This window comes from Saccopteryx bilineata, chromosome 4, assembly GCF_036850765.1.
Source record: "Saccopteryx bilineata isolate mSacBil1 chromosome 4, mSacBil1_pri_phased_curated, whole genome shotgun sequence".
Lineage (NCBI taxonomy): Eukaryota > Metazoa > Chordata > Mammalia > Chiroptera > Emballonuridae > Saccopteryx > Saccopteryx bilineata.
The window spans coordinates 13,018,740-13,041,840 of record NC_089493.1 but is presented as its reverse complement, the minus strand read 5'-3'; the positions used below and the strand labels follow the sequence as shown (position 1 = coordinate 13,041,840).

The 23,101-nt window shown below is 37.8% G+C and overlaps 1 protein-coding gene across 1 annotated transcript in view; it reads right to left on the bottom strand.

The window, feature by feature from the left end:
• RPS6KA5 (ribosomal protein S6 kinase A5) overlaps window positions 1-23,101 on the bottom strand; it is a 134,997-nt gene that overhangs the window by 29,859 nt on the left and 82,037 nt on the right. The window contains exons 6-7 of the mRNA XM_066276052.1: window positions 9,567-9,650; window positions 6,619-6,722 (exon numbers count right to left, since the gene is read on the bottom strand). Coding sequence (XP_066132149.1) covers window positions 6,619-6,722; window positions 9,567-9,650 — 188 coding nt within the window. The remainder of the gene's footprint in view (window positions 1-6,618; window positions 6,723-9,566; window positions 9,651-23,101) is intronic.

Here is a 23,101-nt window from a genome sequence, read left to right as displayed (position 1 = left end):
AGTGGGAAAAGTTTCTATACAATTAAGGTTGCTCCACTGACGGGGATTCCTTGGAAATACCATATACAGTGGTGTCTTCCATCCATTCATCAATGGCTCTCAGGCAGAACGGAGATAGCCACCAGGTCACTGACTAAGGGATTCTCACATTACTAAGAAAGTTTCATTCTCATTCTAAATTCTTTTATTTTGGAATTTGATGTACCAGGAAAACAATCTTGTTCTGATTTTAGGAACAAGATTGTCTACCTGTACACAACAACAGGCAAGGAGATAACTTGGATAATATATAATTTCGAAACATCTCAAGTAAAAACTATCAAAAATACGCAGAGTTCAGGGATAATTAAGGAATAGAGGAATCAAAGATGAAAAATAGCCCTGGTTAACTAAGACATTTAGGGCTAAGGCTCTGGTTGTGTGGTGCATGGATAGAGTGTTGTCTCAGCCACACTGAGGTCACAGGTTTGATTCCTGGTCAGGGCACATACAAGAAGCAACCAATGAGTGCACAACTACATGAAACAACTAAACAGAAGAAGTTGATGCTTCTCTGTAGTTCTCTCCCCCCGCTTCAAATCAATGAAAAAATGTAAAAAAAAATATAAAGGCATTTGGAGATAATGATACTTTTATCTTAATGGTGCATATTTTTTTAAAAAGGGACTAGAAAAGATTTTACACCAGGAAAGACTATCAGAATGATTATCCTGAAAGGGACAGGTAGTGTAAGATAACTCAGTCATTACACTGTTTATAAATTTCAGGAACAAAACAATGCCACAAAAAAACCATGTTTTAAACAAAATAGTAACAACATGACAAACTGGATAATTGATTATAAAGGGAAAAATATTCTATTTAAAGTCTTGAAAACTTGCTCCAGTTTTAAGATTTTAGGAATCTGACGCAGGCTCTCTTTCTCTTTCTGAAACCAGAATGCCAATTGATTGATCTGAAGGCAAAACAAGCAATTTAAATTGGAACATCACTTGGTTCAGAATGTTCCTGCTGTCATAACCAGCAATATACAGTAAGATCCCTCTACGGGCAGACCTGTGGCAGAAAGAAAAATTAAAAAGAAGATTGCTTGTGTTCTGGAATCAAAAAGAGGGGGATCAGTCATAGGAGCCACTGTCTACGGTTGCAGCTTAGGGCCACCCTTTGCACCTGTCACCATGACAGGGATGACCTTGCAAGGGGACCCAAATTCTCAAGACTATAGCCAAGGTTTTTTATAATTCTGAAACATTTTAAAACTGTCAGAAAGCCCACTTAAAATAAGCCAAAACATATTTAGTATTTTTAATAACAGACCTGATTTTAACTATATATTGAACAAGAACTATTCCTGATCACTTAACTTCGGTATTAGGCATGTGGGATAGCAAGAATTATTTACTTCATCTGTCTAGTAAAAGGTTTACTTAAAATTTTTTCGATTGAAGTAAAATTGATGCACAGTAAACTCCCCACATACAAAGCATACAACTTGAAGAGTTCTGAGATATGTATACACCTGTGGGTCCCTCACCGCTATCAAGGTAATGAACATAGCCAACATCCTCCACAGTCACATGTCTCTCTGTCAACAGTCTTGCCCTCCTCCCAGGCAACTGCCCCTCAGTCAGTTCCCACACTGAGCCAGTTTGCATTCCCAGCACCTTTTGAATGAAGGGGAGGGTGGATCACCTTGAGAAAAGAGCCCAAAATTTATACTGCTGATTTTCCTCCCAGACTTCCCCAGATGACGTACAGCCTTTTACCAGACTAACAGCATACTGGGCACTGGTTCTGAACCTAACTAATTCCAGAAGACCCAAACGTCCGTGCGGCCCAGCAGTCAGAGGAGGGGCTTGGCAGCCAGGTGATCAATGCAGTTTCAGCTCACGGCCATCTCGCAGTGGATTCGGTGGGTCCCTGAGCCCACCCTGTGGTTATTTTCTGCGTTCCAGAATGCAAATTGGACAGACATACTCGGCAGCTGGCAGAATCCCCACATGGGTTCCCTGACATGTGGAGTGAGAACACTGTGTTGGAAAGACCAAGTGGAAGCCATTAGAACTGTCCTGACCTAGAAACACAGTAAACCAAAAGCGATACTGCACCCCCGGGGGCCTGCCGAGACCCATGCCGCCGTCCAGGACTCGGAAGACGCAGGAGTGCTATGTCCCACCACACCCCTGTTCACCTCGCCTGCGGGGCCCGTGCGGAAGACAGGCGGACTGGAGGCTGACAGTGATTACAGTAAGTTTCCACCCCGTGGTGAGTCCAGTGCAGCTGCTCTTCCAGATGTGGGTTCATGCCTCGAGTATATTAACACATCCCTTGGCAGCGGGCATGCTGCTGTTGATCTGGCATAGGCCCTTTTCTCCACCCCTGTGCACGAGGCCCACCAAAAGGAGCTGCTTTCAGCTGGCAAGGCCAGGCATGTACCTTCAACGTACCTACCGCAGGGGTATACCAACTCTCCAGTCTTACATCATGATCTAGTTCTCCAAGATCTTGATCATCTTTTCCTTCCGTGAGATATCACCCTGGTCCATTATATTGATGACTTTATCCTGATTGGATCTAGTGAGCAAGAGGAACCAAGTACTCTAGACCTACTGGTAAGACATTTGTGTGTCAGAGGGTGGAAAACAAATCCGACTACAGTTCAGCGGCCTTCTAGCCTAGTGATTTCTAGGGGCCCAGTGTGTGGGGCAATGTCAAGATACCTCCCTTGGAAGGTGAAGGAGAAGTGGTTGCGTCTGACCCTTCCTACAACCCAAGAGGAGGCACAGTGCCTAGTGGGCGCCTTTGAATTCTGAGGCAGCATATTCCTCATTTGGGTGTGTTACTTGTCCCATTTAGCAAGCGACCCAGCTTAAAGGGGCTGTTGAGTGGGGCTCAGAACAAGAGAAGGCTCTGCCACAGGTCCAGACTGCTGGCCGGGCTGCTCTGTCACTTGGGCCATGTGACCCAGCAGGTCCAATGGAGCCTGAGCTGTCAGTGGTAGACAGGGAGGCTGTTTAGAGCCTGCGGCAGCCCTGACAGGTGAACTGCAGCATAGGCCCCTAGAATTTTGGGGCAAAACCCTGCCATCTTCTACAGATAACTATACCCATTTTGAGAAACAGCTACTGGTCTGTTCTTGGGCCTTAGTAGAGACTGAACACTTAACTGCAGGCCCCCAAGTCACATACAACCCAAGATGCCCATCCTAGATTGGGTGTTATCTGATGCACAAAGCCACAGGTTGGGAGTGCAGTCCCTCGTCAAATGGAAGTGGCAGACACCACACTGGGCCCGAGCAAGCCCTGAAGACATGAGCCAGTTCCATAAAGAAGTCCAAATGTCATGGTCCCCACTCCTGCCACACTGCCTTCTGTCAGCCCAGCCTCACGGAGTGTTCCCTACAGTAGCTGACAGAGGACGAGAGGACTCAGGCCAAGCTTACAGATGGTTCTGTAAGATAATGCAGGTCCACCGGAAAGTGGACAGCACTCAGTCTCCTTTCTGGGACCTCCCTGAAGGACAGCGGTGAAGGGAAACCTTTCCAGTGAGCAGGGTTTTGAGCAGCGCACCTGCTGTGGTTCATCTTGCCTGGAAGGAGAAATGACCAGATGTGTGATTTCAAACCAATTAATGGGCTGTGGCCAATGGTTTGACTGGATGGTCAGAGGCTTGGAAGGAACATGAGTGAATAAGTGGTGACGAGGAAGTCTGCTGACAAAGATATTGGGGGAAGAGGTATGTGGACAGACCTCTCTGAATGGGGGGGAGGGGTGTGAAGATATTTGTGCCATGAGAATTCTCACCAAAGGGTGACCTCAGCAGAGGAGGATTTTAATAATCAAGTGGATAGGATGACCTGTTCTGTGGCCACCAGTCAACCACAGTATCACCCAGTGGGGTCATGAACAGGATGGCCATGGTGGCAGGAACAGAGGTTACATATGGACCTCTACTCACCAAGACTGACCTGGCTATGGCCACCACCGAGTTCTCAATCTGCCAGCTACAGAAACCAACACTGAACCAATCTCCAGGGTGATGGGCCAGCCACCTGCTGCCAGGCTGACTGCATGGGACTGTTCCCACTATGGAAGGGGCATTTCATATAACTAGAATAGACTCTCATATTGCACACAGCATTGCTTCTGATCAAGGAAGTCAATTCACAACTACTGAAGTACGTGAACGGAACCATGCTTCTGAAATTCACTGGTCTTACCACATTCTGCGCCAGGTAGAATTATGGCCTTGGTATTGTCCTTGTTTATAGAGATTAAATATGGTGTAAGGAGATGCATATGGCTGCCAAGGTGACAAAGGGTGAACTCGTGATGATTAATTCTTACGTGTCACATGACTGGACCACAGGTTGCCCAGATTAAACATTATTTCTGGACATGTTTATGAGAGTGTTTCTTCATTAGCATTTGAATCCCCTCCCTAATGTGGATGAACACACCAATCGCTTTAGGGCCTGAATAGAGGGGGGAAAAAGCTGAGAAAGGGAGAATTCAGTCCCTGGGACACTGGACCTGGATGGACACTGGTCTTCTGCCCTTGAAACCACTGGCTTCCCCGGTTCTCTAGCTTGCAGACGGCAGATCGGAGACTTCTCAGCCTTCAAAAATGTGTGAGCTGAGTCCTATAAAAAGCCTCCTTTTATATGTCCTCTTGTTTCTGTTTCTCGGGAGAACACTAAGATAGTCTCTTTACTTTGAGCCATTCCAGTGAGTGGTATCTCACTGGGGTTTAGTTGGCATTTCCTTAAAGTCTAACAATGTTGGTCACCTTTTCATGTGCTTGTTTGTCACACAGAGATCTTCTCTGGTTAACCGTTTAAATTTTTTGTCCATTTTAAAGATGAAGATTCCCCCCTTGAGTTTTGAGAGTTCTTTATAACTCTGGATTCCAGTCCTTTTCAGATATGATTTATAATTTTATCCCAGTCTGTAGCTTGTTTTTCCATACTCTTAACAGCTTCTTTTGAAGAGCAAACTTCTAATGAAGTCTGATTTATCAACACTTTCTTTTATGGATTGCATTTTTTGTGCTATATCTAAGAAATTTTTTCTGAATCCAACATCACAAAGATTTCCTTTATGTTTCCTTACAGAAATTCTATAAATTTTGGTTTCACATTTAGGTCAATGATCATTTTTAGTTAATTTTTCTATATGGTACAAAGTATTTATAGAAGTTCATTTTTTCCATATGGCAGCCAGTGGTACAGCATCATTTATTCAGAAGACTCAATTCTCTACCCAATTGACTTCACACCTTTAAAAAAAAAAATCAGTCGCCTATACTGTGTGGTTCTGTTTCTGGCCTTTCTATTCTGTTTCATTGGCTGTTTGTTTATCTTGATACAAACACCACAGTGTCTTTATTGTAGCTTATAAGTCTTAAAGTCAACTTTGGACTGTTTTTCAAAGATGATTTGGCTATTCTAGGTTCTCTGCATTTATATATGTTTTTATACCCAGGTTGTTCAATACCTAGTAAAAAATATAATCTCCTGAAATTGTGATTGTGTTGAATCTATAGACCAGTTTGGAGAGAAATAACATCTTAACTACACTGAGTAGTTCCTGTACACGTGTGTTTGCTCTCAGCTCCACCCCAGCTCTGCCTCATTTCCCTCCCTGCCCTGCAGCCTGGACGCTCTGAGGCAAAAGCCGGGCAGCCACAGCGCTCACTGTCCTCCCCTGCCACATGTCCAATGTCTTCACTGCTGCTCTTTCAGATAAAATGCTCTTTCAGGCACATTTTAAAAATTGTTTCAGGTAGGCAAGTAAATTAGGTTCTTGTTATTCCATCTTGGTAAAATATTAAAGTCTCAATTTTTAATTTTTAATGTCAAATCTGTTTTCAAAGTTATAAAATTCAAATAAAAACAGAACAAAAACATAGCTAGTAATTAGTATAATGCTTTATCACTGTCGCTTATTTGTTCATTAATTCATTTCATTCCAAAACTATATATTGGATTCTGCAGAGTATGTGCTGGTTGGCACCTGTGCAGACAATGCCGAGGATCAAAGCCAGACACGCCCTTGCTCTCCCAGAGCTTACAACCTAGTGGGACGGACATGAACCAAGCACTTATACACAAACACGGAACAATGCAACTGTGATAACTCCTATGAAGGAAAGGAACGGAATAAAGCTATGATAACCTATAAAAGGGTGGTTTTATGGTATTTGTTTCTATTGAGCCTATATACATGAGCTGAAAAATATCACAACTGTTTATTTATATTAAAGGTCACGCAGAAATTATAATATGTATAGTGGAAAGAAAGTGCCCATCAAATAAATGTCAATATACCAAGTACTTACTAGGTTAAGACAAAAGTGCTTTGGAACACAGATACGACACTATCCCTATGAAACTTAAGATTTAATTAGGCACATAAAATATAAAGAAATATAAAGGTTATGTATCTATATCCTATATGATTATAAAAGTAAACTAACTACTAATAGTAACTAAACTATTAAACACAATTTTGTCTACCCCCATTCAAAAACTTCTTTTTTTCCCATCACTTGAACTGCAGAAATTTGATCAGTTTCTTTGCGGTATAAATCCATTCGTCTTATTTTGCTAGGTCTTACCGAGATATCTCCGCCTGGGAGTTCTTCTCGCCATCCACAGTGAAAGGAGACGCTCCGGTCAGCAGCTCGTACATGAGGACGCCTAAACTCCACCAGTCAACTGCCTGCCAAACAACAAGGGTGGCGCTGATGGAATAGTAACCATCCTATCACTTGTGAGAAAAGACACACAAACAAACTACAGCTATATGTTTGGAAAAGATTTTAACAAAAATATTTTATACACAGCTCTCCGCCCAGGAGTATTAAATTAGCACACGCAAGCACAAGCACATCTGGAGAACAAATATCCAGGTATCCTCAGAACAGAATTTAAACAGGCCACCAATCAATGGGCTAAAAGGGTTATGATTATTTTCTAAACTACTAGTAGTGATTTTATACTTCTATTAATTAAAAGTTATTTTTAATTTAAAATAAATTTTAAGTAAGTGACTCTTTGGACTTGTAACAGTGGAGAAAAAAAGTATCAATTAGAATTTTTATTAATTATCCAGCTCCAATAAATATAAAATTACTTCAAGTCAACGAACAAAAATGAAAAAAATCTCTTCTAAAGGTGCTATATTTTTATAGCCAACTAAACCAATTCCTCTCATAGAAACTATCACCTAAATCTAAGAGCCTTCATTTGTAGGAAGCATGGTGAGATTTAAAATAATGCAAAACAAAATGTGATCTAAATTAGAAACCAATTTATAAGTGTAGTTACCTGAACTGAGAACACAGCAAATTACATATAATTAAGGACCCTGATATACTGAAAATTACTACTTTTATATTACAGAAATCAAGATTTCAAAAACAGTTGAATACAGAAGCTTATGTCAATGAGATATTAACTGGATGCTAAAATTTTTAAACTCTCTACTTCTAAATTTCAGGGCCACAGCTTAAGAGAAAGGATGCACAATTTATGAGCCTCGAGTTATTTTAAAGAAACTACCTAACAGTGACACATAACACAGGGCCGGGCAGACTGAAATCAAAGAGGGGTGCCAGCCAGACACAGCGCAGTGCAGAGCACTCGGCCCTGTCATGTCATATCTCACTTAGTTCACTCCAGGTCGCCAAGTGTGCCAGGAACTCCCATCGACTCAACCGTATCTGGGACCTCAGGTATGCAGAAATTCTAGGAGTAATATAAGGTTTTCTTTCCTAAAAATTGGTTCCATTAGGTCTTAGAAGGTAATTTTCAAATTTTAATAGTGATAAATTCCTACCAAAATTCCAATAGCTTCAAAGATTACCTTGAAGCAAACTAAACCAGCAATTCAATTCATTTATTTAGGCAAGCAGTTTTACTGCTATCTGAGTCAGGACCCTCAGAATGTTCTGATGTTGGATTCAGTTGAAAACATGCTCTGAAATTGATACAGCTCTATAATCAGATTCTTAGTATGAAAACTTGAAGAACAGGCTTCAAATATATATGTCATTAGCAAACATTTTCCACACTTAAGCTATTTGGACTGTATGTGTGGGGTTTTCCGAGATCACACGAGACCAGGTGCGTTCAGGGTGGCATGGCTGTAGACAATATGGAGGGTATTGTAAAGGGATGAGGAAGAGGGGAAGGTAAGGAGCCAAAAATAGTCAGAATCCCTTATTTTGGGGAAAGTTAATAATAAAGCAGAAGTGTTAAGGAAGAACTGACCAGATCTGTCCCTTTACTATAGGAAGAAATGACATGTGATGGACATCTTACTACATAACTACTTAGAAAGACTTCACAGCCTTTGTTCTGCACAAAGGGGAGGGAGGAGGAAAATAATTAAGCTCTTTAGAGGGCTTATGAAAACAGACTATATCTTAAATGCTTAAAAAGGATTATTTTCTGGCCCTGGCTGGTTGGCTCAGCGGTAGAGCATTGGCCTGGCGTGCAGAAGTCCCGGGTTCGATTTCCGGTCAGGGCACACAGGAGAAGCGCCCATCTGCTTCTCCACCCCTCCCCCTCTCCTTCCTCTCTGTCTCTCTCTTCCCCTCCCGCAGCCGAGGCTCCATTGGAGCAAAGATGGCCTGGGCGCTGGGGATGGCTCTGTGGCCTCTGCCTCAGGCACTAGAATGGCTCTGGATGCAACAGAGCGACGCCCCAGAGGGGCAGAGCATCGCCCTCTGGTGGGCATGCCGGGTGGATACCGGTCGGGCACATGCAGGAGTCTGTCTGACTGCCTCCCGATTCCAGCTTCAGAAAAAAGAAAAAAAAAAGAGGATTATTTTCTTTCTCCAAGGCTGTTACAATGGTTATTTCTGTTAAAGAGATAATCAAGAATGTCTCCAGTACCTCTACAAGTTAAAAGCAGAAACTGGGAAGAAGAAAATAGAAAGGAGTCCCTTTTTCAATGATCTCTTAGAAAGCAAATATCAACTAAAGGTGAAACAGTCAACTTAAATATTTTGTATGTTTTTCTAACAAAAAAATCAAGGACGCCAATAAACACTGCCCAAAACCATTCAGCACGACTCAGACAACAGCACGTGCAGTTTCTGCATCAGTGACACCTCTGTAGGGGACTGTGGCTCAGTGGCATCCTAAAGTGGCAAGTCCCAGCAACAGAAAATCAATGGTTTGTTTTAAAGTTAAAACTGGTGCTTTGCTCAAAATATAAACTTTTTTAATGGAAATAATATAAAAATTATTATTTGAAGAATTAGTTGATTTTGAGGTTTCCTTTAACAAAGAGTGTTAGTCTATAAAACAAAGAATTATCCTCACCAATAAAACCTGAAAAAAGGGAAATCTAGAATGTCCTAATCTTTCTATTATCTTCTTCCACAAAACACTAGATAGCATATGTGTTCATGCATATACAAAGCAGAAGAGAAAAAATAAAGGTAAGAACACCAGGAAGTGGACTCTGTTGACGAGACTGTACCCAAGTTACTACTAGGATTTTTATTATACAGTTTATAGAGATATATAAAGAAGTGTCAAAAACAGAACATACCTTGTCATGTCCCGAGTCTCCCCCTCTGACAATATCTGGTGCCATGTATTCAATAGTTCCACAAAAGGAATATGCTCTTTCAGCCTTAAACAAACAATCAAACAAAAAGGGATTTGATTTCAAGCTAGTGACAAAAAGAGCCAAGTTCATACTACAGGTCAGTGGCTGAGATTAATTACTATATGCAGCAAAGCAATGCAGTGGTGGAATCTACTTGACAGACCCCTTCTCCCCATGATAGACCATCGCTTATATACTCTGAGTCTTGGGTAAACAGAGACTTCCCGTGCCTAAAAGCCATCATCATCTCTGCACCCCTGCACCACCCAGCCACTCATGAACCCAGTCAGCCCCTCTTCTTTCCTGTATGGGTGTAGGTTTCGATGACTGGCTTAACTATTCTTTTCTGTAAGAATGCAAACAGTCCCAGTAGGATAACATGAACTGTCTAATACTTTACTATAGATGACTTTATTTCCAGATAGGTAACACTGGGAAAACACTAGAAAACTTGGGAGAAGGAAGGAAAGCCAAGTGCAATGAAGGGAAATAGAAATCCAAGGATTAAAAAAAAAGAAAAAATATTTTTCCTCCCAAACCATCTTGTCTAGGTTTGGCACTGCTAATACTATAGAATGTTTAGTGATGATGAGAAAACTGTCTTTAAAAAAAGGCTTTTCTCTTAAAGACAACTGTTTCTCCTTTATAGAATTTTTAAAAGGGCTAATTATATATATCAGCCTATAGATTAGTTTAAAAAACTAAAGCAGTTTTTTAAATGACTGTGTCATATGACTCATCCTAATGTAACGAGGATTTGAATTGCAATGCAGATATATTAAATAGGGATAAAAAATTCCTCTTTAATAATACACATCCGCATGGCTATGTTTAAAACTTCTAAAGGCACTTTGGTGCCATTATAATACTTTTACAAAATTACTTTAGAGGAAGGTTTTCAATTTATACTTTATTCTTCCACTAGCAAGGATTTAAGAAAAACAAATATTCCTCTTATTTACCAATTTTAACTGTAAAGAACACTATTCTAGCAATGTTATAGAAATGGTAGAAGTCCTCTTTTCTGTTGGCTGAAAGTTAAGCCCAGAGACAATGAATGCAATATATTTATTTAAACACTGCAATAATAAATGTATTAAAACTACTTAATTGTAATATATACAAATAAAATAAAATATGGTCTATAATTCATTTATTTTTTATGTGCAAAGATTGCTATCTATCTAGAAACTAAAAGAAATAATTCAATTATGCATAGATTTGCAAAAGACTTTTTTGTTAGCTGGTAGAATGTTATTAAATAATTAATATAAATCATATACCAAATGTCATCTCTCTGCTTCATTATTTCAGTACCAAGTATCAAACAACTGGAAAGGTTAAGTTAAATAAAATTTATTTTATATAAATTTGTGTATAAAAAGTAATGAATAATTTGTAACATTTTTGTTAGAAAAAAATTTGTGTATAAGACAGCATTAATCTGTTTACTGAATTGTTAAAAATTCTACATAATTACTTTAAAAAACCCAGATTTCATAACACTAAAGAGTGTTATTATTAATTATAATATTGTTAATATTATTAATATATATACAATTTATTAGGCAATAACCCTTTTTTAGGATAGTAAGCAAACATCACTATACAGCCAACATAGAGAAAGACACAAAAATTACTAAGTCATAGTATTTACCATTTGATCTCATCTTAAAAGACACCTTTAAAACACTATCTGCTAAATTAAGTTTAGGTATCCTGAAAAAAATAAACTTTTCAAGCTCGTTTATGAGTGAAAAGATAAGGGGTTCTGATGTATTGACTTTGAAGATTTTTATTTAGAAAACCAGAGTTTTCTTTGCTTTGTCTAGTGAATATACATCTGCATTGCATTTATAGGCAACTCCGCATCACAAACCATTCTGAAATCATGTGTATTTCCTTCCAAGAATGAGACAATGATTCAGTATTACAAATTGAAAGTCATGAAAATCTGCATTCTCTTCTTCAGAACACTAGATATTCCTAAGTTTAGTGTAAAAAGAGTATGAAAACACAGATTTTACTGACTACTGCCAGGAAGACTTCCTGTGTCTTACTACCTGACAGTGAGAACCATGCAGCTCAGTTCTTGATTGTCTCCACACTGAGGGAGCCAAGAACCACAGTAAATGCAAGAAATATTTCTTCCACTTTTGAGCTCTCTCTTAATTCCCATCAGCTTTCTGTTTTTTTTGTTGTTGTTTTGTTTTGGGGGGGGGTAAGGGAGGAGTAGGCAGTGTCTACATTGATAAAGAATTAATACAGAATTATTTCATAGACATTCTAGGAGACAGAAAAATTAAAGCTGAAGTGTTGGCAAGTTCCAGTCACTGAGGAATAATAGTAAACAAAGACAATGCATTTCTAAGTGTCTCATTTTTTAAGAAAAACATTGCCATTTCAGGCCCTTACAATTCTGCATCTGCCTCCTCCTAATCTGACTCAATGGAAGTGTCACTCCCTCTTGGTTCTAACTTTTAGAATAATTCCAGTAATTCTCCCTAGACAACAAATTGATGAGGTATGACAGGGGAAGGTGTCTGGTGGGAGGCAGGAAAGATTGCAGGCTCACTTTTTATGAACTGGGATATAGAAAAGGCTAGGATAACAAAACTAAATTCTATTGTGATTACTGTTTATTGTTTGTTCATAATATCTGTACAGTACTATTTTTCTCAGGGAGACAGGTAATCCACCTGTTTAGAATTTAAGTCCACAATACTGTACTTTATAAGCAATGTTACTTATTAAAGCCACCATAAAGTTAAAGTATTGTAGATGAGAATGTATGTGAATGTGAGAATGGTAAAAGCAGTGCATGTTCCCATCCTGCCAGATAACACGGGTATTGTTACACTTAAGTGATCAGGTGATCAAAGAGGCTTAATGTTCCCTGGACAGAAGAATCAGATGACAATGGATAAAAGAAACTGGCTTCTTTCTAAGAAAGAATTCAAATAGGAACTCAACTGCCAAACCCTCAATAAAAGCCCAGATTAAATAATTCCTAGTTTTTATTTGTTGATATTATACCCCACATTCTTATCTGCTCATTTTGGATAAATCCGTGAGTTAAATGTAAACTACCAATGAAAAGAAGTTTCTTCCACATCTTGTATTTTTTCCCACCCTAATATTGAAAACTCTCACAACAACTACCTAAGAAATGTTTGATTTTAAGTAAATATCGCATTGTTAATCATTCGAGACTGTGCTCACGAGACGGGAAAGCCCAGGTGGCAGCTGGAGGAGAGTGCTGAAAGCCGGTGCGGCAGGCGTACGACCTGTGCTACTGCTACACAGGGAGGGGGGGTGCTTTGTCACAGGGCCCAGCAGTCCAGAAGCTTGACATCTGATTCTCTTGTGAAGACAAAAGGCAAGGCCCTCCGCCAGAATGGGTGGGTTGAAATGAACACTCTTGTGTAAACCTAGGAACCTAAGAGAGCTGAACCTTCAGTAATATATGAAGTCTAGAAAAAGAAAATTTACCCCCTAGCACAGGTTTGTTTCAATTTGGGTCCTAGCTTTAAAAACAAACAAATAAATGTTGCTCTTTTGAAATCAAATTGTTAGGCTTGTAGCTTTTGCAGATTTGGAGCATATATTTTCTCACCACCCACACCCCCATGGTCCTGAGAAACTCTGGTCCAATGTGGTGATACTCCGGAATACATAACAGAATGAGAGAAATTCCCACAATTTAGCTGGTCATACTGATGAAACCCTGGATGTACAAAATTACTAAACAAGTAAACTAGATTCTATAAATACAACAAAAGGAAGGATTACTTTAGACAGTAGATCAATAACCTATAAAAGACAGCAGGTTATAAAAGATAAAAGATATAAATGAAGGAAAATATCCATAAAACAATATAGCAGCACAGAAAAAATTAGAATGACATAAAAATAATCAATAGGAACTATACAAATAAAAAAAATTAAATAGGCAAAATTAACAGAGTAGACACAACTAAAGAGAAAATTTGTAAAATAGAAGATACATTTGAGAAAATGATCTATTGTTTCAAGAGTCCTAAGCAAACTACATAAAAATATATCCATAGGTGATGCATTTCTATTTCTTAATAACTTCAGTAGTGGTTATAAATAATGTTTGCCTTATAGTAATTCACTATATCATCCTTTTGTCTTTTGCTTTCATTTTACAATAAAAAGATTTTTATTTTTATTTACTTATTTCATTTAGGTAAGAGGAGGGGTGATAGTGAGGCAGACTCCCACACGTGCCCTGATCAGGATCCACGAGACAATCCCATTGGCGTGATGTCTGAATCAACTGAGCTATTTTTAGTGCCTGAGGCTGACGTGTACCAACAGAGCCATCCTCAGCACTCGGGGCCATGCTCAAACCAATCAAGCCACTGGCTGCAGAAGGAGAAGAGGGAAAGAAGGGCAGGGAGAAGCAGATGGTTGCTTTCCCTGTGTGCCCGGACCAGGAATCAAACCTGGGATGTCCATATTCTGGGCCAACACTCTATCCACTGAGCAACTATCCAGGGCCAATAAAAAGATATTTTTTTAAAATCTAGTCCACTCCTAGATATATCTATAGCCAGCTAAATAATCACTAGATACACAGGGCAAAATGAAGGCATATTAAGACAAAAACAGAGTTTACTATTCACTGATCCTTGCTAAAAAAAATTTAAAAGATGCACTTCAGAAATAAGCTGAACTCACAAGAGTAAAATGTAAAAGGCAACAGTGAACAGAGAAAATAAACAAAAAAATCTAAACAAGTATTTATTTATAAAATGAAAACAATACACAATATGATTAATTTGAAGAAATATAAGGTGAGATTAAAATAAGAATAATATATAAAATGAGATGGATAACAGAAGTTACAACAGTCTAGTGTTTTAGAAGTGGTCATGATACTCATAGGCATAATAGTGAAATTTAGTCTTTATTTTTATGTAAGTTAAAAATTTCAGGGTAATAGCTACTAAAAGAATAAAAATAGAATATATATAATATCTAGGCCATTTGGGGGGAATAAAATAAAGTAATCTTAATCATTTAACTAGAAAACTGGAAAGGAGGGGAAAAAGCAAAAAGAAATTATGCAAAAAGAAAAATAAAATCAGATAAGAAAAAAATATATCAGTAATCATAATATACAGATTTAACTCACCAGTTACAAGACAGAAACTCTCTGGATCAAAAATAAAATCCAGCTATATGTTATTTATAATAGGCACACCTAAAACATAATGACAAAAAATACTGAAAGTAAAGAGATGGAAAAAGATGTATCAGATCAGCACTAACCAATAGAAAGCTAGAGAATCTTATTAATAGCAAGAAAACAAACTTTAAGGTAAAAAAGATGATTAAAATTGTGTAGGGTCATTACATAATAAGAAAAGGAACATTTCACTAGGGGAATAACACTATTCCAAATCTGAATACCCTCAAATTTTTTTGAAGAGTCTTAAACTATATAAGCAAAAATGGAGAGATCTCCAAGAAGAAATGGACAAATACACAATCAGAATAGGTATTCTACCATATCTCTTATACAACTGAGTGCTCAAGCAGGACAGTAATTAATAAAGCTATGAAAGATTTGCTTGATGCTCATAGAAATATACAAAACTTTATATCCAACAATTAGAGCAGGGGTCCCCAAACTTTTTTACACAGGGGGCCAGTTCACTGTCCCTCAGACCGTTGGAGGGCCGGACTATAAAAAAAACTATGAACAAATCCCTATGCATACTGCACATATCTTATTTTAAAGTAAAAAAAAAAAAAAAAAAAAAAAACAGGAACAAATACAATATTTAAAATAAAGAACAAGTAAATTTAAATCAACAAACTGACCAGTATTTCAATGGGAACAATGGACCTGTTTTTGGCTAATGAGATGGTCAATGTGCTCCTCTCACTGACCACCAATGAAAGAGGTGCCCCTTCCGGAAGTGCGGCGGGGGCCGGATAAATGGCCTCAGGGGGCCGCATGTGGCCCGTAGGCCGTAGTTTGGGGACCCCTGAATTAGAGAGTCTTTTCAGGTAAACATAAGACATTTACAGAAATTAACTATATAATAGGTCACAAGGCAAATCTTAAATACCATAAAAATGAAATCACTTCTAATTTGTTCTCCAAACAGAAAAAAAATTAGAATTATAAAAAAGTAACCAAAAAATTCTATGTATTTGAAAACTTAAAAACCTATTACTAAGTAATTCATGGCCCAATGAAAAACCACAATGAATATTGGACTATTAGAATAATAGTAAAAATGCTGAGTTTCAGAACTTGTGAGATAAAGTTAAAGATGTTCTTAGAAACTGAGTTTTATTCAAAAAGAAAGATTAAATATTAGTGAGCTAAATGTCCAACTCAAAAGTTTAGAAAAAGAATAAGAAACACAGAAAGTAAAAGAAATGATGTGAAGGGAACATCAGAAAAGAAAAAGAAAAAACAAGAACTTGATAAAGGTTATCTATTGGAAGAAAATAATAAAATGAACAAATCTCTAGCAAATTGGTTTAAAAAAGTTAAAAATTAATAATAGTAATTTAAATAAAATATTACTACAACTAAAATAGAGATTAAAAGATAAGAAAATTCTATGACCAACACGATACCAGAGAATTAAAAAAATATATATATAACATTTTCTGTAAACATATAAATTACCAAAATTGATTCAAGAAGAAATCAAAACCCTAAATATAACTATAAATATTTCTTAAAATATTACATCAGTATTTGAAAAGCCAATCACACTCACCCAGAAAGGGGAAAAATATATACCCTGATAGTATTCAGAGGAATCCTTCAGAGGAAGAGAATCTCTGTTTTATATAAACTATTCCAAACTCATTTCATGTAAAACCATCACTACTTACCAATAGTAGTTCTGGTTTTTCTCTTATATATAGTCATCAATGTAAAGATTTTAATTTACTCTGTAAATTAGTGGAACTACCATGAATTCAGCAACACTGCTGTATACCATAAACAACATTCCTATGCTTTGCCAAAAAAAACATAGCTATTCTCATTTTTGTAAATAGGAACAAAATATGTAAAGTTAATAGAAATAAAACCTAATAATATGAAGTATTACAAAAAAGTTATAAACACAGACCATAAAATTAATGGAAGTATATAAGTATTCATTTATGCAAATTCATTGATCAGAGTATTCAATATCCAAAGATTGCAGTTTTCTCCAAATTAATGTATGAATTCCATTCCACAATTCACATGGAGGGAGCAAAATACAGAGAATAAAGAAAGAAGATGGTGAAGAGAGAGGAGGAAGGTCATGGGAAAGGAGAAGGGAACAGAAGGATAAAGAGTAAAGGGAGCCTGACCAGGCGATGGCGCAGTGGATAGAGCATCAGACTGGGACAAGGAGGACCCAGGTTCAAAACCCCAAGGTTGCAGGCTTGAGCACGGGCTCATCTGGCTTGAGCAAGGGGTCACTGGCTTAAGCATAGGATTATAGACATGACCCCATGGTCACTGGCTTGAGCCCAAAGGTTGTTGGCTTGAGCCCAAAGGTCAATGGCTTGAGCAAGGGGTCACTCACTCTGGTGTAGCCCTCCAGTCAAGGCACATATGAGAAAACAATCACTGAACAACTAAAGAGCTGCAGCGAAGAATTGATGCTTTTCATCTCTCTCCCTTCCTGTCTGTCTGTCCCTATCTGTTCCTTTCTCTGACTCTCTGTCAAAAAAAAAAACACAAAAAATGAGTAAAGGGAAAAAAGGTCTCATTTTTCCAGATTTAAGAATTACTATAAAATTGTGGCCTTCAGGATTTTGGGGTTTGATTTAGGGAGAGGCAGACAAATAGAGTGCAGAACCTAGAATCAGTAGGGAAAGGAATAAATGACTATTCAATGAATAGTTTGGTCAACTGGGTTATCTACATAAAAAGAAATAAAATAAGATCCCCACTTTATTTTACATATAAAAATTAATTCCTAGTAAATCAAAAATTTCAAAGTGTGAATTTAAAAAAATGAAATATCTTACACATTAAAATAGAAAAGGGTTTATTTTAAAAATATTTAAAGATTAATGACCTAATTTTACTCAAGAACTAAAAAAAATCAAAAGTTAGCAGAGGGAAAGAAATTAAAATTACAGCAGAAATAAATAAAAGAGAGAACAGAAAAATTAAAGACTCTCTCCGTTTCTGTCTGTCCCTGTCTATCCCTCTCTCTGACTCACTCTCTGTCTCTGTAAAAAATAAATAAAATAAAAAAAAAGAAAAATTAAAGAAAAAATTAATAAAACTAAGACTTGTTTTTTTTTAAAAAAGATCAAAACTGACAATTTCAGAGAAAACTAAAATAACTAAAACCAGAAACAAAAGAGAAGACATCCCAAGAAACTACTATGAATAATTATACACTAACAGATTGGATTAACCTAAAATCAATAAACTCCTAGAAATATACAATGTATCAGACTAAATCATTAAAAAATTTAAAATATGAACAGATCCATAATCAGTAAGGAAACTGAATCAGTTATCAAAATCCTCCCAACAAAGATAAGTCTAAGACCAGATGGCTTACTGAAAATTCTAAAAAACATTTAATGAAGTAATAGGACTGATTTTCCTCAAACTTTTCCAAGAAATATGCAGAGGAGAGAACACTTTGAAACACATTTTATAGCCAGCATTACCCTGGTACCAAAGCCAGGAAAAGATACTACATGAAAATAAAATTGCATGCCAATGTTCCTGACGAAAACTGATATAAAAATCCTCAACAAAATACTAGTAAACAAAGTTCAACAGCATATTAAAATGTTTATATACCACGAGCTAGTGAGACGTATTCCTGGAATACAAGGGTATTTCAAGATTCAAAAGTCAGTCAATGTAGCACACACCACATTAACAAAATGAAGAACTACCACATGATTATCTCAATTGATTCAGAAAAAGTATTTGACAAAGTTCAATACCTGTTCATGATAAAACCCCTCAACAACAAACTAGGAATAGAAGGAAATTACATAATAAAGGCCATATATAAAGAGCCCACAGCAAACATATTCAATGGTGGAAAGACTGAAAGTTTTTCTTCCCTCTAGGATCAGTAACAAGGTAAGATGCTTCCTCTCACCACTTTTATTCAATACTGCACTGGAAGTCCTAGCCAGCAGTTAGGCAAGAAAAATAAAAGTCATCTAAGTTGGAAATAAAGTGAAATTATCTCTGCTTATAAAGATACGACCTTATATGCAAACAACACTAAAAAGTACACCCCCCCCCCCACACACACAAATCCTGTTAGAACTAATAGGCAAATACGGCAAAGTTACAAGATATAAAAATCAATATACAAAAATCAGTTGTTTCGGCCCTGGCCGGTTGGCTCAGTGGTAGAGCATCGGCCTGGTGTGCAGGAGTCCTGGGTTCGATTCCCAGCCAGGACACATAGGAGAAGCGCCCATCTGCTTCTCCACCCCTCCCCCTCTCCTTCCTCTCTGTCTCTCTCTTCCCCTCCTGCAGCTGCAGCCGAGGCTCCATTGGAGCAAAGATGGCCTGGGTGCTGGGGATGGCTCCTTGGCCTCTGCCCCAGGTGCTAGAGTGGCTCTGGTCGCAACAGAGCAACGCCCGGAGGGGCAGAGCATCGCCCCCTGGTGGGCAGAGTGTCGCCCCCTGGTGGGCAGAGTGTCCCGGTTGGGTTCATGCGGAAGTCTGTCTGTCTCTCCCCGTTTCCAGCTTCAGAAAAAAAAAAATCAGTTGTTTCTATACACTAACAACAAACAACCCAAAAAGGAAATCAAGGAAAAAATCCCATTTAAAACTAGCATCAAAAATAATAAAATACTTAGAGATTACCAAGTATAGGTGAGGATGGGAAGAAACCGGAACCCCTGTGCACAGTTGGTGGGAATGTGTAATGGTATAGAGCAGGGGTAGTCAACCTTTTTATACCTACCGCCCACTTTTGTATCTGTTAGTAGTAAAAATTTCTAACCGCCCACCGGTTCCACAGTAATGGTGATTTATAAAGTAGGGAAGTAACTTTACTTTATAAAATTTATAAAGCAGAGTTACAGCAAGTTAAAGCATATAATAATAATTACTTACCAAGTACTTTATGTTGGATTTTCGCTAAGTTTGGCAGAGTAAATCTTTATAAAACAACTTACTACAGTTAAATCTTTTTATTTATACTTTGGTTGCTCCGCTACCGCCCACCATGAAAGCTGGAACGCCCACTAGTGGACGGTAGGGACCAGGTTGACTACCACTGGTGTAGATGCTACAGAAAACAGTTATGGAGGTTCCTAAAAAAATTAAAAATTAAATTATCTATCATCCAGCAATCCCACTTCTAGTTATGTAACCAAAAGAATTAAAAGCATGATATCAGAGATATTTGATACATCCACATTCACTGCAGCATTATTCACAATAGCCAATAAGGAGAAGCAACTCAAATGCCTTCAAATGGGTAAACACACATGGCACATACATACAGTGGGATATTATTTAGCCTTAAAGAAGGAAGTGCTGCCATAAGCAACAACATCAATGAACCTTGTGGATGTTAGGCTAATTGAAGTAAGCCAGTTACAAAAAGACAAACACTGTACGACTCCCCTTACATAGTTATCTAAAATAGTCAAACTCATAGAAACCAAGAGTAGAATAGCGGTTGCCAGAGGCCAGTAGGTGGGAAAATGGGGAGTTGTACACTGAGTACAGAATTTAGTTTTCCAAGATGAAGAAGTTCTAGGGATGTTGTACAACAATGTGAATGTAATTAACACTATTGAAATGTACACTAAAAAATGATTAAGACGGTACTTTTTATGTTATGTGTGTTTTATCACAATAATTTTACTGCAATGCTTTTGGCGAATGATTGATAGGACTTATTTACAGAGCCCTAATAGGTTCTTCAGGAACACACATAAATGAAAAGAATCATGAATATATGTCACACAAATCAGAAAAGGAGACAGAGGTAACTACAAACACTGCCTTAGAGAACTGGGTTCAGCCCTGACCAGATAGATGCTCTAGCTCGGTTGACTAGAGCAGGGGTCTCAAACTCAACTCAGCATGTGGGCTGCAGAGTAAGATCACAGCTGTTAGGCGGGCCGCACTAGGTCTACAAAAGGCAACTGTTACACAACACTTTTCTCACTGCAGTTGAAAACAATAAAAAATCAGTACAAGCACAATCGTACATGCAGTTTACTCAGTGTCACAAAACGACCAGAAACTGTAGTTCGCATCACAACTGCTGTTAACTAAGCTAATATCTAGCTAGGATGCTAGAGAAATGAAAAATACAAGTAGGCCCCTAGGCTTACTTAATTTTATCCAAAATATTTTGAACTTCGTGGATTAGTCTGCGGGCCACACAAAATTGTTCGGCGGGCCGCATGCGGCCCGCGGGCCACGAGTTTGAGACCCCTGGACTAGAGCCTCGTGCTGAAACAGAGAACTGAGTTCTCTGATTCCTAACACAAACATGCTCTCTGTGGATCCTGAGCCTCATCCAGGCATCTGACGATCCGTATGCTATGATGACAGAATTTTGCATATGAAATTATTAACTAGGCGTTTATTAGGGAAAGTTTAATTTACAACTTTCCTACAAATAAGAAAATTAAGAAAGAATAATTTAAGATTCTCATTCATAGCTTTTAATTTTGCTCACAGTAATCTAAACAGTACCTCTTACAAGTAGAAATTGATATTTATATAGTGCTTCACACTTTAAAAAGTACTTTCATGACTGATGGAGAAACTAAGACTGAGCGGGTTAATGACTAAGTGACTTGCCAATGTCACACAGCCAGGAAGTGTAGAACCAAAAGATCTTCTAACTTTAATATGTGCTCTTTGCACTCCACTGAAATGCCTCTTGTATGTTCAAAAAATTATTTAATGAATAACGTTATCTGAACTGAGCAAAGGTTGCATTTTTCTACTTTCTGGTGAGAGAAAACAGAGCCGCAGACCTTTCCTTCAGTACAGCTGTCATGGCAGTGAGTTAGAATTAACTTAGCTACCTCTGCTTTAAATGTTGAGGATGTTATTTTTCTTCTAGTTTTATTTATCTTTGTGCTGATTCATTTTAATAATCTGTAGTGAATATTTTCAAGGGCTCAATGTTAACTTAGGAAAACAGAAAATGCATGTACCATATTTAATATAGGGTAATGAATAACACATAAATGTATCATTTTTACATTATTTCTTCTTTATATATAGGTGAGAACAGATGCTCGTAATGGCTTGAAAGTCTTCAGTTAGAATCATACATCCAATACCTAGCAGATTGTCTCATAGTAAGAAGTCAACAAGTTTGAACTGTACTCTCAGAAAATCCTATGAAGATCATATACTAGTCTGCAGATATTTAGAAATGTCTTTTATTGTTCTCAGAATCTCAAGGGATTTATTAAATTATGTGGTTGATAAAAGAACAGATCCATAAAAGTATCAAATTTGTAGAGTGTTCCTTAGCATATAAAAATATTTTAAGGTTTCTAAAATAAATCAATTTTATCCTGTATACAATTAATCCAACTTAGCAAAATGTAATCTACTAATAATTCATAATTAAACAATGCATAATTAAATATTAGAAATAAGTCATAATTAAACAATTCATCACTAAATAATTATATAATATTTGATGAGTATCTCTAGAATACAGGCTCATTAAGACAAAGAATGTTTCTATTCTACACTACTTAGCACATAGTAGGCTCTCAATAAATATCTGTTGAATTATTAAGTTAACAAATATAGAGAGAGATAAATATTACACCATGAGCAGGAACTTAAAGCATACATATAAAATAAATTCCTAAAAATTAAATAGAAATATATTTCTCAGAGCAAAGGAGGACAGAATTTGTTATACATAACATTGTGATATACTGAAAGGGAGGCAGCTTTAGGTGGGGGGAGATTAGTTCGGTTTTTGATATGTTGAACCGGAGTCACTATGAGAGAGTCGAGTGGAAATAATTATGGCATGTTGGGTCTGAATTCCAAAAGACAGGTCAGGGTTGGTCACATATATTGGGGAATTAGCAGCATGAGGACAGACCGCAACATGAAAATAGAAGAGCACCTAGCTCTGAACTGCGAGGAACTCAGGGCTGCACTGTCAGGTAGAAGAGGAAAAGCCTACAAAAGACAGAGGAAGAGAGAGGAGGAGTCAGGGAGCGTGGGGTCACAGAAGCCAAGGCGAGAGGTGATTCCAGTCTGCTCCAGTAGGTCGGCAAGATGAGGAGAAAGCATCTAAAACTGAAGTCAATTGTGACCTTGGCAAGAACCCTTTCGTTCAACTGGCAAGGGGTGCAAGGCAAAGTGGAGTGGACTCAGAAGTCAGCGACCTGGGTGGGTAAGAGAGTGTAAACCAACACAGACGAAGGAGAACAGCGAGACACCACCTAGAAGAGGACAGGGATTCGGAGATTGTTTT